General features: G+C 42.5%; 1 protein-coding gene across 1 annotated transcript in view; it reads left to right on the top strand.

The window, feature by feature from the left end:
* Positions 1-15483, top strand: part of myo9aa (myosin IXAa) — a gene marked incomplete at its 5' end in the record, with an annotated part of 73104 nt that overhangs the window by 54864 nt on the left and 2757 nt on the right. Inside the window, 21 exons of the mRNA XM_079217305.1 lie at positions 1205-1327; positions 2558-2707; positions 3420-3727; positions 4137-5846; positions 6637-6736; positions 6962-7174; positions 7851-7948; positions 8380-8507; positions 8615-8838; positions 9071-9187; positions 9746-9934; positions 10248-10298; positions 10532-10643; positions 11604-11665; positions 11892-12084; positions 12196-12324; positions 12477-12582; positions 12670-12801; positions 13518-13641; positions 14908-14925; positions 15163-15371. Of these exons, the coding sequence (XP_079073431.1) occupies positions 1205-1327; positions 2558-2707; positions 3420-3727; positions 4137-5846; positions 6637-6736; positions 6962-7174; positions 7851-7948; positions 8380-8507; positions 8615-8838; positions 9071-9187; positions 9746-9934; positions 10248-10298; positions 10532-10643; positions 11604-11665; positions 11892-12084; positions 12196-12324; positions 12477-12582; positions 12670-12801; positions 13518-13641; positions 14908-14925; positions 15163-15371 (4496 nt within the window). The remainder of the gene's footprint in view (positions 1-1204; positions 1328-2557; positions 2708-3419; positions 3728-4136; positions 5847-6636; positions 6737-6961; positions 7175-7850; positions 7949-8379; positions 8508-8614; positions 8839-9070; positions 9188-9745; positions 9935-10247; positions 10299-10531; positions 10644-11603; positions 11666-11891; positions 12085-12195; positions 12325-12476; positions 12583-12669; positions 12802-13517; positions 13642-14907; positions 14926-15162; positions 15372-15483) is intronic.

Genomic DNA, 15483 nt, shown 5'->3' on the forward strand with positions numbered 1-15483 from the left:
GAACCTCCCCCCCCCCCCCCCCCCCCCCCAAAAAAAAACATGTTTAGTGCTGCGGTCAGCACTAATGAGAAATATCTTGGGTATGGTATCACTCTGGAGGAGTCTGCTGTTTCCAGATTCTTCAGAACAGAGCCTCTCCATTGTGCTCGGGTCTCTGAAGCACTCCCCATGCTTGTAATTGTATAAACACAGCATCTGTTTCCCTAACCGCCCCCCAGCAGCACACAGTGTATTGAATTCAGACAATGGGCCTCAGTTTGAAGAGTGGGAGTTCAGCACATTTATGCCATGATGTTTGAACCCATATGGACTTTTACCTGAAACCGCATGTGCCTCGACAGTTTCTTTTTTGTTGTTGTTGTTTGTTTTTGCACAAGAGATGCTGCAGGAGTCTGCTTCAGTTTCTGCTGAGACTTTTATTTCACATTTAGCAGTGCATCCCCAACCAATTAACCCTTCACTGCCGGGGGAGGGGCCAAACTAGGGCAGAAATGGTGAAATATTGGTTTCTGTGCCATAAGATTAAGAATTTAGTCGAACTCCAGTGTTTAAACTAGGATGTGCAATGTGCATAGAATGCAATTTATTAGAAATGTGCCCAAGCTATAGTCTGGTTTAAACACTAGAATATAGCTTAAGCATTTTTCTAATACATTCCATAATAAAACTCCTTAAATATTTGTATATTGCAAATCCTAGTTTAAACACTACATTTAGTGTAGTGTTTGTAGTTTGTAGTGTTTACTGTAGTGTAGTGTTTGTAGTGTTTACTGTAGTGTAGTGTTTCTCTAGCTAAACATCTGAGCACAGAAACCAACTTTATACCATTTCTGCCTACTCTGTTTGTTCCATCTTGATGTGAGAAGGATTTATATCTTCAATTTTACATTTTTATCAGAAACTTTTAGTGGGCACTTAGGCTGTGAACAGAATACAATATTTGCTAATCTAATTTATTTAAATTGACTTATTTTAATATTTGAACATAACATCATACTATTTTAAGTGGACACTTATGCCACTGTATTAGAGTTTAAATGTTTTTAATTCATTTAAATGAAATCTAAAAGCAGCAGGTACAGAAATGCTTTTGGAATATGTGGCCACCCAGTAAATCGTTTTTTCTTGTGCACATAACAGACATAGAATGCTGAAGGATAGTACACATATTTCTCCTTAACGCCTTTCCTTGTTTTCTCGATAGGACTTTGTCCATCACTTCAATGTGCTGCTCCCGGAGGGCACCAGTGCCACCAGCGACGGCATCCAGCAGAGTCTGGACCAGCTAGACCTCGAACCAGATGGGTACCAAGTGGGAAAGACAATGGTATTCACCCGCCGCCCTTCTCCCTCCTTCCCTCTCTGCAATTCTTTCAAATCCACAGATAAATAAATACAGTTAAAGACATCAAGCGGCATCTGCTTTTAATACGCCTCATTATCCATGTCTTTTAAGCAGCCTCTAATGTACAAAAAAACATGTAAAAAATGTGTTGCTCGTTACAAATGAATGTTGCACAGCTGAGATTCATTCAGCTCTCAGAAATTACATTATGATTTTATTGTTGGTCCCAAAGTTTTCATCAATAGCAACTGTAACATGCATAGTGACAGCTCATTTTGTATAAACTGATGTCATATTAGATCATGTTTAATGAGACCCAGTGGTGCAGCCATAACGGACATATATATATATATATATATATATATATATATATATATATATATATATATATATATATATATATATATATATATATATATATATATATATATATATATATATATATATATGATGATATGTCAAAAAAGTGTTTTACTACTACTTAAGCAGAAACTTAGGAGAAATATCAGGGTTCAATAAGTTGAATAAAGTCACAATATATAATCCAGATGTAATTTGAAACGGTAAAGCTGCACAGTGTTTTAGTACTTTTCTTCTCTTATGTCACTGTTTGGTGACATTGGTAAAAAAAAAAAAAAAAAGATAAAAATGTTTCAGCTTATTACACTGTATGTTGTTATTAGTTTTATGTTATGCTATATTGCATATTGAGGCAGTTAGGAATCTGGAAAATGCCGGTCCAAGACCCGAAATTGGTTTACTTAAGATAATGTGGGGGTTTGAAATCACTCAAAAACTATAAATAGAGTCATAGACAAAGGGAAAGGTGAGTGTTGAGGATAAACTTGTATTACCTGAAAGCATCCTCCCTCGGGAATAAAAGGATGTAATAAACACGGTGCCCCATATTTGGTCTTGGTTGGTATGAATGAGTCATGTTGGAGGGGTCCTCGCCTTCAGGATGCTGTGTATATAATTAGAGGATCATACCTGACATACTTGTGACCATGTATCCGGCCAGTGATTTGAAAAAGTGTGTGTGTGTGCATCTCTTTTAACAACCTTGTTCTCCATTTTGTGTGTGTGTGTGTGTGTGTGTGTGTGTGTGTGTGTGTGTGTGTGTGTGTGTGTGTGTGTGTGTGTGTGTGTGTGTGTGTGTGTGTGTGTGTGTGTGTGTGTGTGTACTCACTCCATCATGGTCCCTCCCCTCAGGTGTTCTTCCGGGAGGCTGAGCGTCAGCGGCTGCAGGCCGTTCTCCACGCCGAAGTTCTCAGACGCATCGTCACGCTGCAGCGGCGGTTCAGAGCTCTGCGGGAGAGGAAGCAGTTTGTCAGAATGAGAGAAGCAGCGCTCTGCATCCAGGTACACTTCACTGCTTTTCCTTCTCCATGATTTAAATCACTCTTCTTTTTTTTATAGTTTTTTTTCCCTCTTTGTATTATTTCTGATTGACTTTCAGTTCAAATTAAAAGTAAATTAAAATAATACTTTTTCAAAATGCAGTTTTACAAATTCATGTTTCCATTATCATTTTTTTATTAAATTATAATATTTTATTTATTCAAGTTTTTGTTTTTCTGAGGTGAAAAGGTCTTCATGATGTAATGCATTACTATGAGTTTTAACTATAGTTCATTGCATCAATTATCATATTACTGGGATTTTTGCTTACATTTGCTATATTGTGATACTTGGTATTAATGTTGCGGTATTGATTTCATGCCCGCTGTCCAGTTCTAAATCAGTGCACCACTAAAATCGAAATGAAAGGACCAAAAGGTTTCTTTTTGATATCGCGGATGTTTTATTTTAGTTCCTAAACTGGAAACAATGTTTTATTTCATTTGAAATCTGGCTGAACATCAAACTCAAATACAGATCAACTTGTTGCTCACAGGTCCGGTTGGAATTTAATTAGTTATTATATCCAATAAAAGAAAATTTAGATTACCTATTAAGCAAAATGCTTATCTTTCGAATGACTTTACTCAGTGATCATGAACATATGTTTTGACTAAAATGGGGGAAATCAGTTTCATAAAAATAATACATCATTATCATCATCTCCTTTCAGAAATGGTGGCGTTTGTACCGGCCCATAGACGAGGAGGAGGATTATGCCCCCCGCGTTCAGGAGGGGGCAGCATTGTGTCTGCAGACACACTGGCGAGGCCACAGGGAGCGTCAGAGGTTCAGGCTGTGGAGGGATGCTGCTGTGGTGCTGCAGAGGGCGTGGAGGTTATGGCTCTACCGGCGCTGCACAGCCGCTCTGGTCATTCAGGCGGCCTGGCGCTGTCATCAAGCCAGGGACGCCTACTTGCGTCTGTACGCCGCTGTGGCACAACTACAGGCAATGAGCAGAGGCTTCCTGGCCAGGCAGAGGTAAGCCAGCCTGTAACACACACCACGAGCATCTTCATTTAGTTCATCACAAACAAACATTGTAGCATTTTCATGAAGCTTCAGCAAAAATAGCTTCCAAATGTAGGTGACTGCATGATTTTTGCTCCATCTGATGAAAAGCCAGATTAATCTTTGCACACTGCTCGTGCCTGCAGTGTATTTGGTCATTGTTCAGTGTGCTTATTGACCAGGCTTGGTTAGAGCATGCCGTTACACAAGCAACCCAAAGCTGCTCTAAAATCAGCTGAGCCCCTGAGAGAAGGACCTTTTTAACTTTGGTCAATAATAGAGTTTGTTCTGAATAGCTGTTTGAAATCTATCTTGATAATAGCAGTAGGAAGTAGTTTAACATCAGCTAAAGTTGTAACCATGCCTTCTTGATTGACAGCTTCAAACAACTCAGAGATCAGAGATTGAGGGAGGAGAAGGAGCAGCAGCAGGAGAAGCTGCTTCAACTACAGAACGGCCGAGTGAATCTCTCGCCGGAAGAAGAAGAGGAGCCGCCCGAGAGGATCATGGGATTGGACCTCAGCACGTGGGAGGATCGCTCCTACGAGCAGCGAGAACGGAGCCTCCAGATCCTCAACAGCCACGAGGGTGCCGTCAAAGAGGAAGGAGAAGGAAGAGAACATGCTCGGACAAGAGACGGCCCCTCCAAGGCGCAAGCTGAAGCCTCGGACTCCATCCAGACGTCCACCGTGGTGGTGCGAGAGAGGTCCAGAACTTTAGACGAGCCCAGCCAGAAAACCACTCGGGCCAAGAGAGAGAGCCGGCGGATGAGAGAGCTGGAGCAGGCCAAGTTCAGCCTGGAGCTCCTCAAGGTGCGGGCGACCGGCGGCGGTGCCTCGTCCCCGTCCGAGGAACGGCGCTGGTCTGTGGAGCTGGTGACCCCGGCGACGCCACCTCCTCGTTCGCCCCACGGCACGCCCGACAGCCAGAGCTCCAAAGGCAGCTTCGAGCTTCTCAGCTTGGAGGACGAAGCCCCGAAGGCTGTGGAAGAGGTGACGGACAGTGAGGACCTCTGCGCCTCTCGTCCTTCAGTAGCTCCAGCACCTGAGCCCAATGTGGAGGTTGTCTCATCGAGCCCGAAGCCCTTCGAGCCACACAGGACAGACGCAGTCGCCCACCAAGGGAGGCAGCGCCAGACCAAAATGGATCCGGCGGCCCCCTCTGCGCCCACACATCCGCCCAAAATCGAAAACTACCTCCCTACCTTTTACGTCCCTGCTAGTGAAGGCAGCTCAGCCGTCTCCCGTCGTCCCGCCGGACAGCCCAAACAAAACAAGGAGGCGCCCGTCTCCACCGCCACCACTGTCACCAAGCTGCTCAAAGAGAGGCGGGAGACTACGCGGCGACCAGTGGTGGTGGTCATCAGCATGCAGAAAGAATCACCACTAAGCCAAGAGCTGAGCGATATTGTCCGTCCCCCTGTCGAGATTCGAGACTCTGGGGCTACGAAACGAGACCCAGCTCTCGTCCCCGTTTCTACCTCCGGCCCTCAGGCCGACCAGGCGATCATCGAGAAGCTGGTGCGGCTGAACGAGGAGAAAGAGGTGAGGCAGCGTAACCAGCAGCAGCAGAACGAGAAGGAGATGATGGAGCAGATCAGACAGCAGAAAGAAGTGCTAGAGCGGCAGCGGCTTTTCTTCGCTCAGTACGAGAGAGACTTGTTTGAGAAGCAAAGAGGGGAAGCGCTGCATAGGATACAGCAGAGTCAACAGGGTGGACAAGATGCCGCCGCCGCCTCCAGGGAGCCCCGTAGACCCAGCTCCCTGCTGATCGAGAGAACAGCGAAGGATGCTCCTCATGCCAGAACACAGTCGGACTCCACTGTCCCATCGGTGCACTCTCCCCCGCCTGTGGACGTACGGGGCAGCGCCCCTCACCCGCAGCTGCCCCCGCCACCTGCTTCTGTCCCCAGAGAACGACGCAAGGAGAGCAGGCCTGGCGCTGAGGGCTGGGCGCCCAAGCTCACGCTGGAGTCCAAAGATGGAAGAACCAGAGCGAGAACGGCAACCAAGACGACGCCAAGCGATCAAGGAACCGCGGACAAGCCGAACATCTTCTTCTCTCCAAAGGACAAAGTCACATTTACAAAGTGAGTTGATGTAGTTTATATATCAATATTAATTTGTATTTCTTGCACTATGTAAGTTTTTTGTTGTTATGAAGTGTTCTTCTTTATTGGAACTGTTGTTTTTTTTAACAGGCAGGTTTTTAGCATCATTTTTTTTTTTTGGGGTGCATAACAAAACACAAGAAATAAGAAAACAAGAATCATAAATAGAATAGAAATGTAAAACAAATATGAACAATGTATCATAAAGGATGTGAATTATATCTAATTAACCTTTCGGGGAGGAACAATATGGGTGTGCTATGAGTCAAAATCCAAGAGGAAAAAAAGAACGTTTACCATAAACAAACAAATAAATGCTGAATAAATCTACACAAATAAGTTTACATTCAAGGGGTTAATAAAACTAATTTCCATTTCAAATAAAATAGATAACTTTGAATCGTGGTAATAATTATGTAAATAGTGCTAAGTGAAGAATTTGAACAGTTTTTACTAACCTCTTACTTAATACAGCAACGTCCAATGGGTTTGACACGGGGTCACTGAGATGAATGAGTTGAAAGTAACAGATAGACGACACCAGCTTTAATTGGGATTGGCACAGTTTTCCAAAAAGCTTAAATGATGCCATCATACTAATTTGAAAGATGCTCTAAATGCCCACATACATCACATCACATCTTCTCAGTGGATTTAAGTTTGCGTTAATTACATTATAATTGACACATAATGAATTCTCTATTTGGATCCATTACTTTCCATGAATTACATGTATTTACGTTTTTTTCCCCCTCTGTTTGTCCAGCAGGTTTGACCGTGAAGCCGCCGCTAGAGAAACGCCTGCAGCCATTCCCAGAGAAGTCCCAGCACCCGTCTCCAAGCCCACTAAAGGGGCAAAAACGCGGGATGTAAGCAAACTTTTTTTTCCTCCTTTTTTAGGTAGAAAGCATGTGTTTGCGGGAGTGCCTTTTTTGTGTTTGTGAATGAATTAATACATCTTCGCAGCCCCAAATCTCACACTTAAAACGCCACAGCTGACCTACGTGGAGAGCAAAATGCACTGAAGCTCGTTTGCAGGTTATCGAAGGCTCCTTTTTTAAAACATGCTGTTATCACTTCTGATGAAACTCCAGGTTGGAAGAGTGGGCCAAAAAAAGAAAGCCAGAATGGCACGAACCCGCTCCGACTTCCTCACCCGAGCCCCCGCCCTCTCAGTTGGGGGCGATTCAGACGAGGATGACTATGACGACGACGGCAGCCCCCGCCATTACAGTCTGCCTCTCTCCAAGCAGAGCTCCACGGAGGCGGTGGGCTTGAGCAAGTCCTGTTTCAGTGACTCAGACATGGTAACGGGCGCCATCCGAGCCATCCGTGGCCCTCTATACGTTCCTACGCCGTGGCTTCTCTTTGACATTTCTAACCCCCTCCTCAGAGAGTAGAGTGACACGACACCCCTGTCTCAAACTGAGCTTTAACACATTTACACTAACTTTTCCAAAAGGGGAGAAGGCATTTAAAATGTTTTCCCTTTCAACGCTAATCCTTTAACTTGCTTTTCTAACAAGATTGACCTCTCTTTCTCTTACAGCTGTAACACTGGCTTTTCCTCTTCCTGGTTAATTAACAATGTTTGCATGTCACTTTGTTATATTTCCTCTCTTAGCTCTAGTCACGAGTCAGACCTTGGGAATTCTTGAAAATGGTCATCATTCACTCTTGATGGACTTCCTCATCTAACACACTCTTTTTACTGCCTTTTTAACTGCTCTTTTCCTAGGGATTTGCGTCCTATATTTCATATATTATTTGTTGTGTTATTGCTTTGTAATATCAGGATTACAATAAACTGCATTTACACTTTCACTAATCCTCCAGCTCCTGGTTTGTGATGCTGCCCTCTGCTGGCTTGAACTTGTCCTCAGTTCTTAATATACTATGGGGCTGAATGTTTATTCATAATAGAGAGGCTTTCTGGCTTTTTTGCTATGTTTTTAACTTTTTCCCAACCTGGTGTTATTTCAGCCTGCGAGCTCCGAGGAGCAAAAGAAGTTACACAAAGCCATGTCGTCAGGAGATTTGGTCAAAGAAGACTCCATGCGCAAGAACTCTCAAGATGGAAGGTTTGTTTCTCAACTCTGCAGTGCTGCCACACTTCATGTCTTGGCCTTAATGTACATTGTTAAAGTTCCTGTGAGGAACGTTGTGAAACGGTCTTAATTTAATAATGACGACAACCAGCAAGAAGATTGGCTATTTCTATATAGTTATTCTCAATTCTTGGCATCAGTGCCATCGGATCAGACTCCAGCAAACTCCAACGTCCCGCTGCTGGAGGCCCAAGTCGTATTTAATGGGCCCGCTTAAGGGAAGGGAGGCACGGGGCTCTGGTCTTTGACACGACCGCTTTTGTCCACGGTGACCTTCCAAAATCGACATAAACGTTTTAAGTTCCTCGTAGTAACGTTAAGTACTCTTTTGTCACTTGTTGAAGCTATTTTCATTTGAATCAGTAATTAAATAATGTTTCAATTTTGTTTTTAAGTTTGACCAGGGGTCGGAGGATGCGTTTCTGGGGCAAGACAAAGCATGGGGAGAAGAAGACATCTAGAGAAAAGCTGATCTGCGGATCCGATTCCCTGGATGGAGACGATGGGGAGACCGGGCCATTGCTGGGAGACGGTGCGTTACCCAAAAGCAAATGAATAGGACTTTCACTTTTGGGTGCTTGAATGCACCTGAAGTTCGTTTGACTCACCCGCACAAATCCTTCATTCCCTTCCACACAGTAGGTCAGGAGAACATGTCGCCCCCCTGCAGCCCTGACCCGATGTCGGATCGAGGGTTCAGAGACTTGAAGGAGAACAAGGAGCCGTCTCCCAAGGTGAAGCGGCGGCGCAGCGTGAAGATCAGCAGCGCGGCTCTGGAGCCGGCTCAGTGGCAGAACGACGCGCTGCAGATCCTCACCTGCACCAACGACTACAGGAGCATGAACGACTTCCTCATGAAGAAGGTACGGACGAACATGCCCACTCTCATTCCCCCCGACCCATAGGGGTGAAAGCTGATTATATATTGCTGACGCGTGCACTTTAACATCTGAAAGTCCTCACAAGGAGAGTAACTCCAGATGAACACGATGCATGGGGTTTTCGTTATTTATGTCTCAACACTTCCACTAATCTTTTTAGAGCTAAAGGAAGTTCATATTCACAGTGAGATGGATGTGGTTTTTCCTATTTTAGATCAACGACTTGGACACTGAGGACAGTAAGAAGGACACCATGGTGGACGTCGTGTTTAAAAAGGCTTTGAAGGAATTCCGTCTGAACATCTTCAACTCTTACTCCACGGCGCTCGCGGTAAGTGCTGTCAACACTGTTTACATGACCGGTAACACCCATTTATTTAATGCAGTATAAACAAACTTATAAACTGTTTATAACACTGATCCTATAATATATAGGACCATATAGTTTACGACCCCTGTAAGAATGTGTTATAATGGGATCATAAATTATTCTAAGTGAACATTAGGTGCTTTAAGTAAAGTTCAACATTTTGTATTGCTCTTGCATATATTTAATTATATTTTCCTCACTTTACTTAAAGCAAACAATGACCACTGATAGTAACTTATAATCACATTATTATAGTGATTATATTGCATAATGAAAAGATTATGATGTATTACAAAATATGGGAATTATAATACACTTTAATCCTTGCAAAAAAAATTGTCAAGTATCATAATAATAAGGTATTAATGTGATACATGACCTTATTCTTAATCATAAAGTGCTTTATAATGCGTTTTGGTTGTTTTTGTGAAGCATTATGAGTATTTTTGTGCTGGAACATGGTTTCCAACGTAGATTAACACTGTGCTCTTCCTGTGACTTCGCCATCTTTCTGCCCAGATGGATGATGGGAAGAGTATCCGCTACAAAGACCTCTACGCTCTGTTTGAGGACATCTTGGAGAAGACCATGCGGCAGGAGCAGAGGGACTGGAGGGAGTCTCCTGTCACGGTGTGGGTCAACACCTTCAAGGTCTTCCTGGATGAGTTCATGACTGAGTACAAACCTTTCAACAGCACACCCACCAAGGTGAGGACACGCAACAGCCTCGTGGAAAATAACATTTTGGATGATGGCTGTTAAAAGATAGTTTGTGCTCCTTTTTAAATGATTTTTGTTCTGGTCAAGGAAATACACGTGTGTTCATTGTTGTGCATCCATGTATCGTTCTCAGTATCTTTACAAACTTTAAATGTACTCTGGTGTATAAAAAGCCTTCTGGATTGTTTTTTAATAGAGATGTTGTCATTGTTATATATGCTGTTTATATTTCCTAATAATCCATTTACATGCAGTAACAAAACTAAATAATTGTTCTGTTTTCTCTTTTGTTTCACGACAGCTGGTACCTAAACCTGAACGCAAAAAACGGAGGAAAAAGGACACGGACATTGTAAGTCTCTCTTCGTCATCATCAATAATAAGAACATGATGAACACTTTGCTCTCACAGCCAGTCTTTTACACCCCCATTGGCTGTTTGGAATAACAAGATATAAATACACCAGCCACCAGAATAGAAAAGGCTCCAAAACAAACACCAAAAAAAAGGAAAGCTCAGATGTAAATGTGAAAGGAAATATGCATGTGAACTCCAAATGAACCTGTGCTATGCTGCTCTCTGCAGGTGGAGGAACATAACGGCCACATCTTCAAGTCCACCCAGTACAGCATCCCCACGTACTGCGAGTACTGCTCATCGCTCATCTGGATGATGGACCGTGCCTGTGTGTGCAAATGTGAGTGTGCATGCAAAATATTATATAGGGGATTTTTTTTTTTGATAAGCAGTTTCGAAAGCCATGGATGGAACGATTAATTATTGATTCAATTGACAGAAAATTCGTCATCTACAAATTGAATGGAGTAATTGCCATTTATCAAGTAAAATTCCCAATATTTGCTGGTTCCAGCAAACTGCTGTTAGTTTTCGATTTTCCCACATTTTATTAACTAAACTACCATTAAGTTAATTGATTAAATGCGAATAATTGACAGCCTAAAATAATTATGAATTTGAACATTTTAAGTTGAAAATGCAAGTTTTATTTTTTTAGTTATGGCAACCAAAAGCTTATGACAACCAATTTGACAAGTCAGCATGAAGCCCTGTGTCCTTAAAATTATGTCAGTGAGTGCTGGAACCGGGCCAATCTCTACGCACGCACGCACACACGCACGCACACACACACACACACACACACACAGCCAACGTTGTCCTGATGTAACCAATACAAGAATATTGAATAAATGTTCTATCAGACAATGTGTTTAGAGAGAAACAACTTATCTTGCCAAATCTTTGTGACCACAATTGGACACACAAACACCCTCTCCTCCACGGGGACATTCACTGAATTTGGACACACACACCACGTCTGTGTTCTAGTTCTGCTCAGTCTGGCCTCACAGGGCAATCCCCACCCTTTCTCCTTCCTCAGCCTTAATCAGATTGTTTTCAACTGGACTCATGGGGTCTGGGGCGCCGTCTCTCCAGGGATTACAGCTTGTCCTTTATTCACACAGGATGCTTTCCTCATGCTAGCCAATAATATATATATATATATATATATATTTTTTTTTTTTTTTTTTAATTTATTTTCTCTTTTGTACCAACTTTTGCTGAATAATGCGGAGGCGCTGCCTTTCTGTGGATAGTGGAAATAACCTGTTGGATTTCTCTGGTTGTGTTCATCCAGTGTGCCGCTACGCCTGCCACAGAAAGTGCTGCCTGAAGACGACCACCAAATGCAGCAAGAAGGTGAGTCGGACATTTTGTGCGCCCTCCATCAATGTCCCAAGACACCAATTGTTTTTTCTGTGGGTTTATTTACAGCAAGTAGTGTTAGCACTGCAATCTTAACTTTTTTTTTTAAATACGTGAGCAATTCCTTATAAGCATTTTAAAATATTAGTCTTTGTTGCTGTGCCAGTGTGTGCACCTCTTTGTGTTTAACGGAGGATAATGTGTTTGTGTCTCGTGACAGTTTGATCCGGAGCTTTCCTCCAGACAGTTCGGAGTAGAGGTTTCTCGTCTGACTAATGATGAGAGGACGGTGCCCCTGGTTGTGGAGAAGCTCATTAACTACATTGAGATGCACGGGCTCTACACTGAAGGAATATACAGAAAACCCGGCTCCACCAACAAAATTAAGGAACTTAAGCTGGGACTCGACACAGGTGAATTATGACAGTCGCCCTCATTGAATATAAACCAAACCGACTGACAACAATCACTGTTTTTGGTCAAATGAGCACATGCATTTATTTCTATGGTCTCCACTCTCACAGATATTGACTGCGTGAGTCTGGACGACTACAACATCCACGTTATCGCTAGCGTGTTCAAGCAGTGGCTGAGAGACCTGCCGAACCCCCTGATGACATTTGAGCTGTATGAGGAGTTTATACGTGGCATGGGTAAGTAATCAGCATTAGGTCTCCGACTCCATTGGGTTTTCAAATGCATTGCATTGGAGATGCTGTCCCACAATCACCATTTATTATCGTGAACAGCCGCATTCGTTTGCCGTGACTAATTGGTGATTTGTCTTGTTGAAATGCCTCCGCAGCTTTGCAGGATAAAAAGGAAACGGTCAGAGGGGTGTATTCCGTTATTGACCAGCTCAGCAGAACTCACCTAAACACTCTTGAACGCCTCATATTTCATCTTGTCAGGTAAAAATCTGTTTTTACAGTCATTTTAGATTTCAGATTTGTTTCCTCCCTGATGGACTGTTCTAATATTGAAATAATGCTTTATAGGATCGCCTTGCAAGAGGACACAAACCGTATGTCAGCTAACGCCTTGGCTATAGTTTTTGCTCCCTGTATCCTGCGCTGTCCCGACACCATTGATCCGCTGCAGAGTGTCCAGGACATCGGCAAGACGACTGCGTAAGACATGAACATCTAATGAATTCTCTGTCTTTACCGAAGGCACTCGTTCTCAAGGTTTGGGATGGGAGTGGATCCTGAATTAATCTGTTTCATGTGGGAGCAATTGACAAAAGTGTATGCAAGGCGACCAAGATCCGTCAAAACCCAAATCAGCAGAATATATTATATACATATATATGTAGAAGAACGACCTTGTGTCATTCGTTTCTAAAAGCTCAACGAGATAGATGGATGGAATGCAATACTTAACTTAAATAAAAAATGATACTGTACAATAGGGCAGTTATGGATCATATAATACAAGATGTTAAAATGTGTTGTGTTAATCAGTTTACAATAGGAAGAAAAGAACAGTAAAGCAAACAAACAAAAGTAAGTAAATAAATAAGAATAAATACACATAATAATAAAAGCAAAAAATGCTCGTACAGGATTGTAAAACTATAGTTAAGTAGTTTGGATTAGCTACAGTTAATCAGACCGATAAGGGAAGGACCCCTGATATTATTTCAATAAAACTTTGGTTTACTTGGCTTGTTTTCGCTGCAAATTTCTCAATAATGGTTGAGGAAAAAATAAGGATAAGGATTTGTTTTCTGTTTCCAAAAATGAAGCTATCAAATTAATAACTTTGCTTTTCGATGAACTAAATATGAACTTGTCGTTTTGCTGCATTTCCAGTCCTTCTGAAGTGGTTTTGTTTCCCTCTGTAGGTGTGTAGAACTTATCATTTGTGAACAGATGAATAAGTACAAAGTGCGGCTAAAGGACATCAACAGCCTGGAATTTGCAGAGAATAAGGCCAAGTGCAGACTGACCCTCATTCGCCGGTCGATGGTAAGATCAAATGATGTGACAAGTATGCTGCTATCAGAAGAAGTAGCTGTTTGCAGTGACTCTTTGTTAAATCCTCTCGACTGATCCACCTTAAAAACATCCCTGATGTCCGCCTTTGAAAGCTGTTTTTTCCTCTCCAGATTCTCCTCGCTAACCTGTCCTGTCCTTTACCTTTACCCAGAAACCCGTACTAATAGCCATTAGATTTATGAGCATAGTGCTCACGATGGTATGTATACACGCATCACGGTGTACATCCCCGAATTATCATCCAGTGGTGATGTTGTTGTGGTGCCGACCTCTGCATCGTCTCGTCTCATCAAGTATTAACATCTGCCTTCTCCATCCCTGAAGCATGACTCATCACTTCACTCAGTCTCTGCTTCTGTTTATTTGTGACTGTCTCTTGTGGATGAAAGTCATGAGCTCGTGCAATCGCTTGTCATTGGATTTACATTATGCCACTTTGAATATGGACAATAAAAAGGGAAACGATTTTAACTTAAAATTTATATTTTTGCAGTTGACTGAGTAGCTCGAATCAGTGTCTCACTCTCAATAAATCTAAAATATTAAAATTGAAAAGGTAATTAAATTTGTATCATTACTTTCTCTGAATAAATTGTGAAAAGAATTAAGTTCTCATTAAGCGTTGGCGGAGTATCATTATACATTCCCCTCGCAAATATCATATCTATAATAATGATAGACCGATTCATTTGGTCGCCTGATGAATCGGGCCGATTAATGTAATTCTGAGACGATCGTCATCGGGCGACGCCTGTGCTCACAAGGCTGTGCAGGCAGCCGCCTGAGTGTTGCTGCTGTGGAACAAAGGCCACTGCTGACAAATGCTGCTGTTAAGTGCACAAATTTAGTTTTTCATTACCTGACAACATTTATTTGGTTGATAAATGCATTGCAAACAGAGTTTAGATCTATTTAAGCAAACCGAGACGATAACAGTGTTGAATAAATGTTAATTTAAGTTCCACAGTTTTGCTAGATTCATCAGATGCAAAAAAAAGATGATATCAGTGCTATAAATTGGCTATCGGCCATTGAAAAGCCTGTAGTAGTCCAGTAATCATTATCACACAACAGTGATATTCACTTCACCTCTAAGAACTGAGAAATGGTTGAGATGTGCACATCATAAGCCACTCAGCTAAAAAGCAGATGAGTTGCTAAAACTGACAACGGACCTTTATGAACCTGGCATTACTGATTCCTCTTCTCTTTGCTTCTCACTTTTGCTCGACACAGACTAATGCAGCTAAAAAGGTAAAGTTTGTGTCGTATGTACATTCTGTGTTCGACCAGTCTTTCAGTGCTGCTGTGCTGTTTTTAGACTCGGCTGGACGCTTCGTGTGGTTTGTTGACGGCATGTGCGAGTGAGTAGCTGCTTGTTAAAAGTGGTGAAATGTACTGTGTGTATGACGGCTGCTGTTTTTCTTATGGAGCATGAATGTAGTATCCACACAGTGAGAAGAAAACATCTGCCTCTGCCTTGTTTCTCAGGGTAAAGGCCATGTGCATCGACTGAGCTACCACGCGCCCTCGCCTCCGTGCAGTCCGCGGCTGTCATCTGTGGCCGAACCCATGATGGAAAAGAGCGGCAGTGAAGAAGGAGACGACTCATTTGCCGAAATTTCAGCGCATCAGCAGGCGGCCATGCTGCAAGAGGAGAGGGTGCTGACGGAACAGATTGAAAGCCTGCAGAAAGAGAAGTAAACGCTGTCACTGCACTCGCAATGTCCTGAAAACAACGGTTTCGTAATATGAAAATAACTCCAGATTATAAAAACTGTTTCCAATTTGCATGTGTTATTACTGTTAGAT

Source organism: Taurulus bubalis (genome assembly GCF_910589615.1).
Source record: "Taurulus bubalis genome assembly, chromosome: 4".
NCBI lineage: Eukaryota > Metazoa > Chordata > Actinopteri > Perciformes > Cottidae > Taurulus > Taurulus bubalis.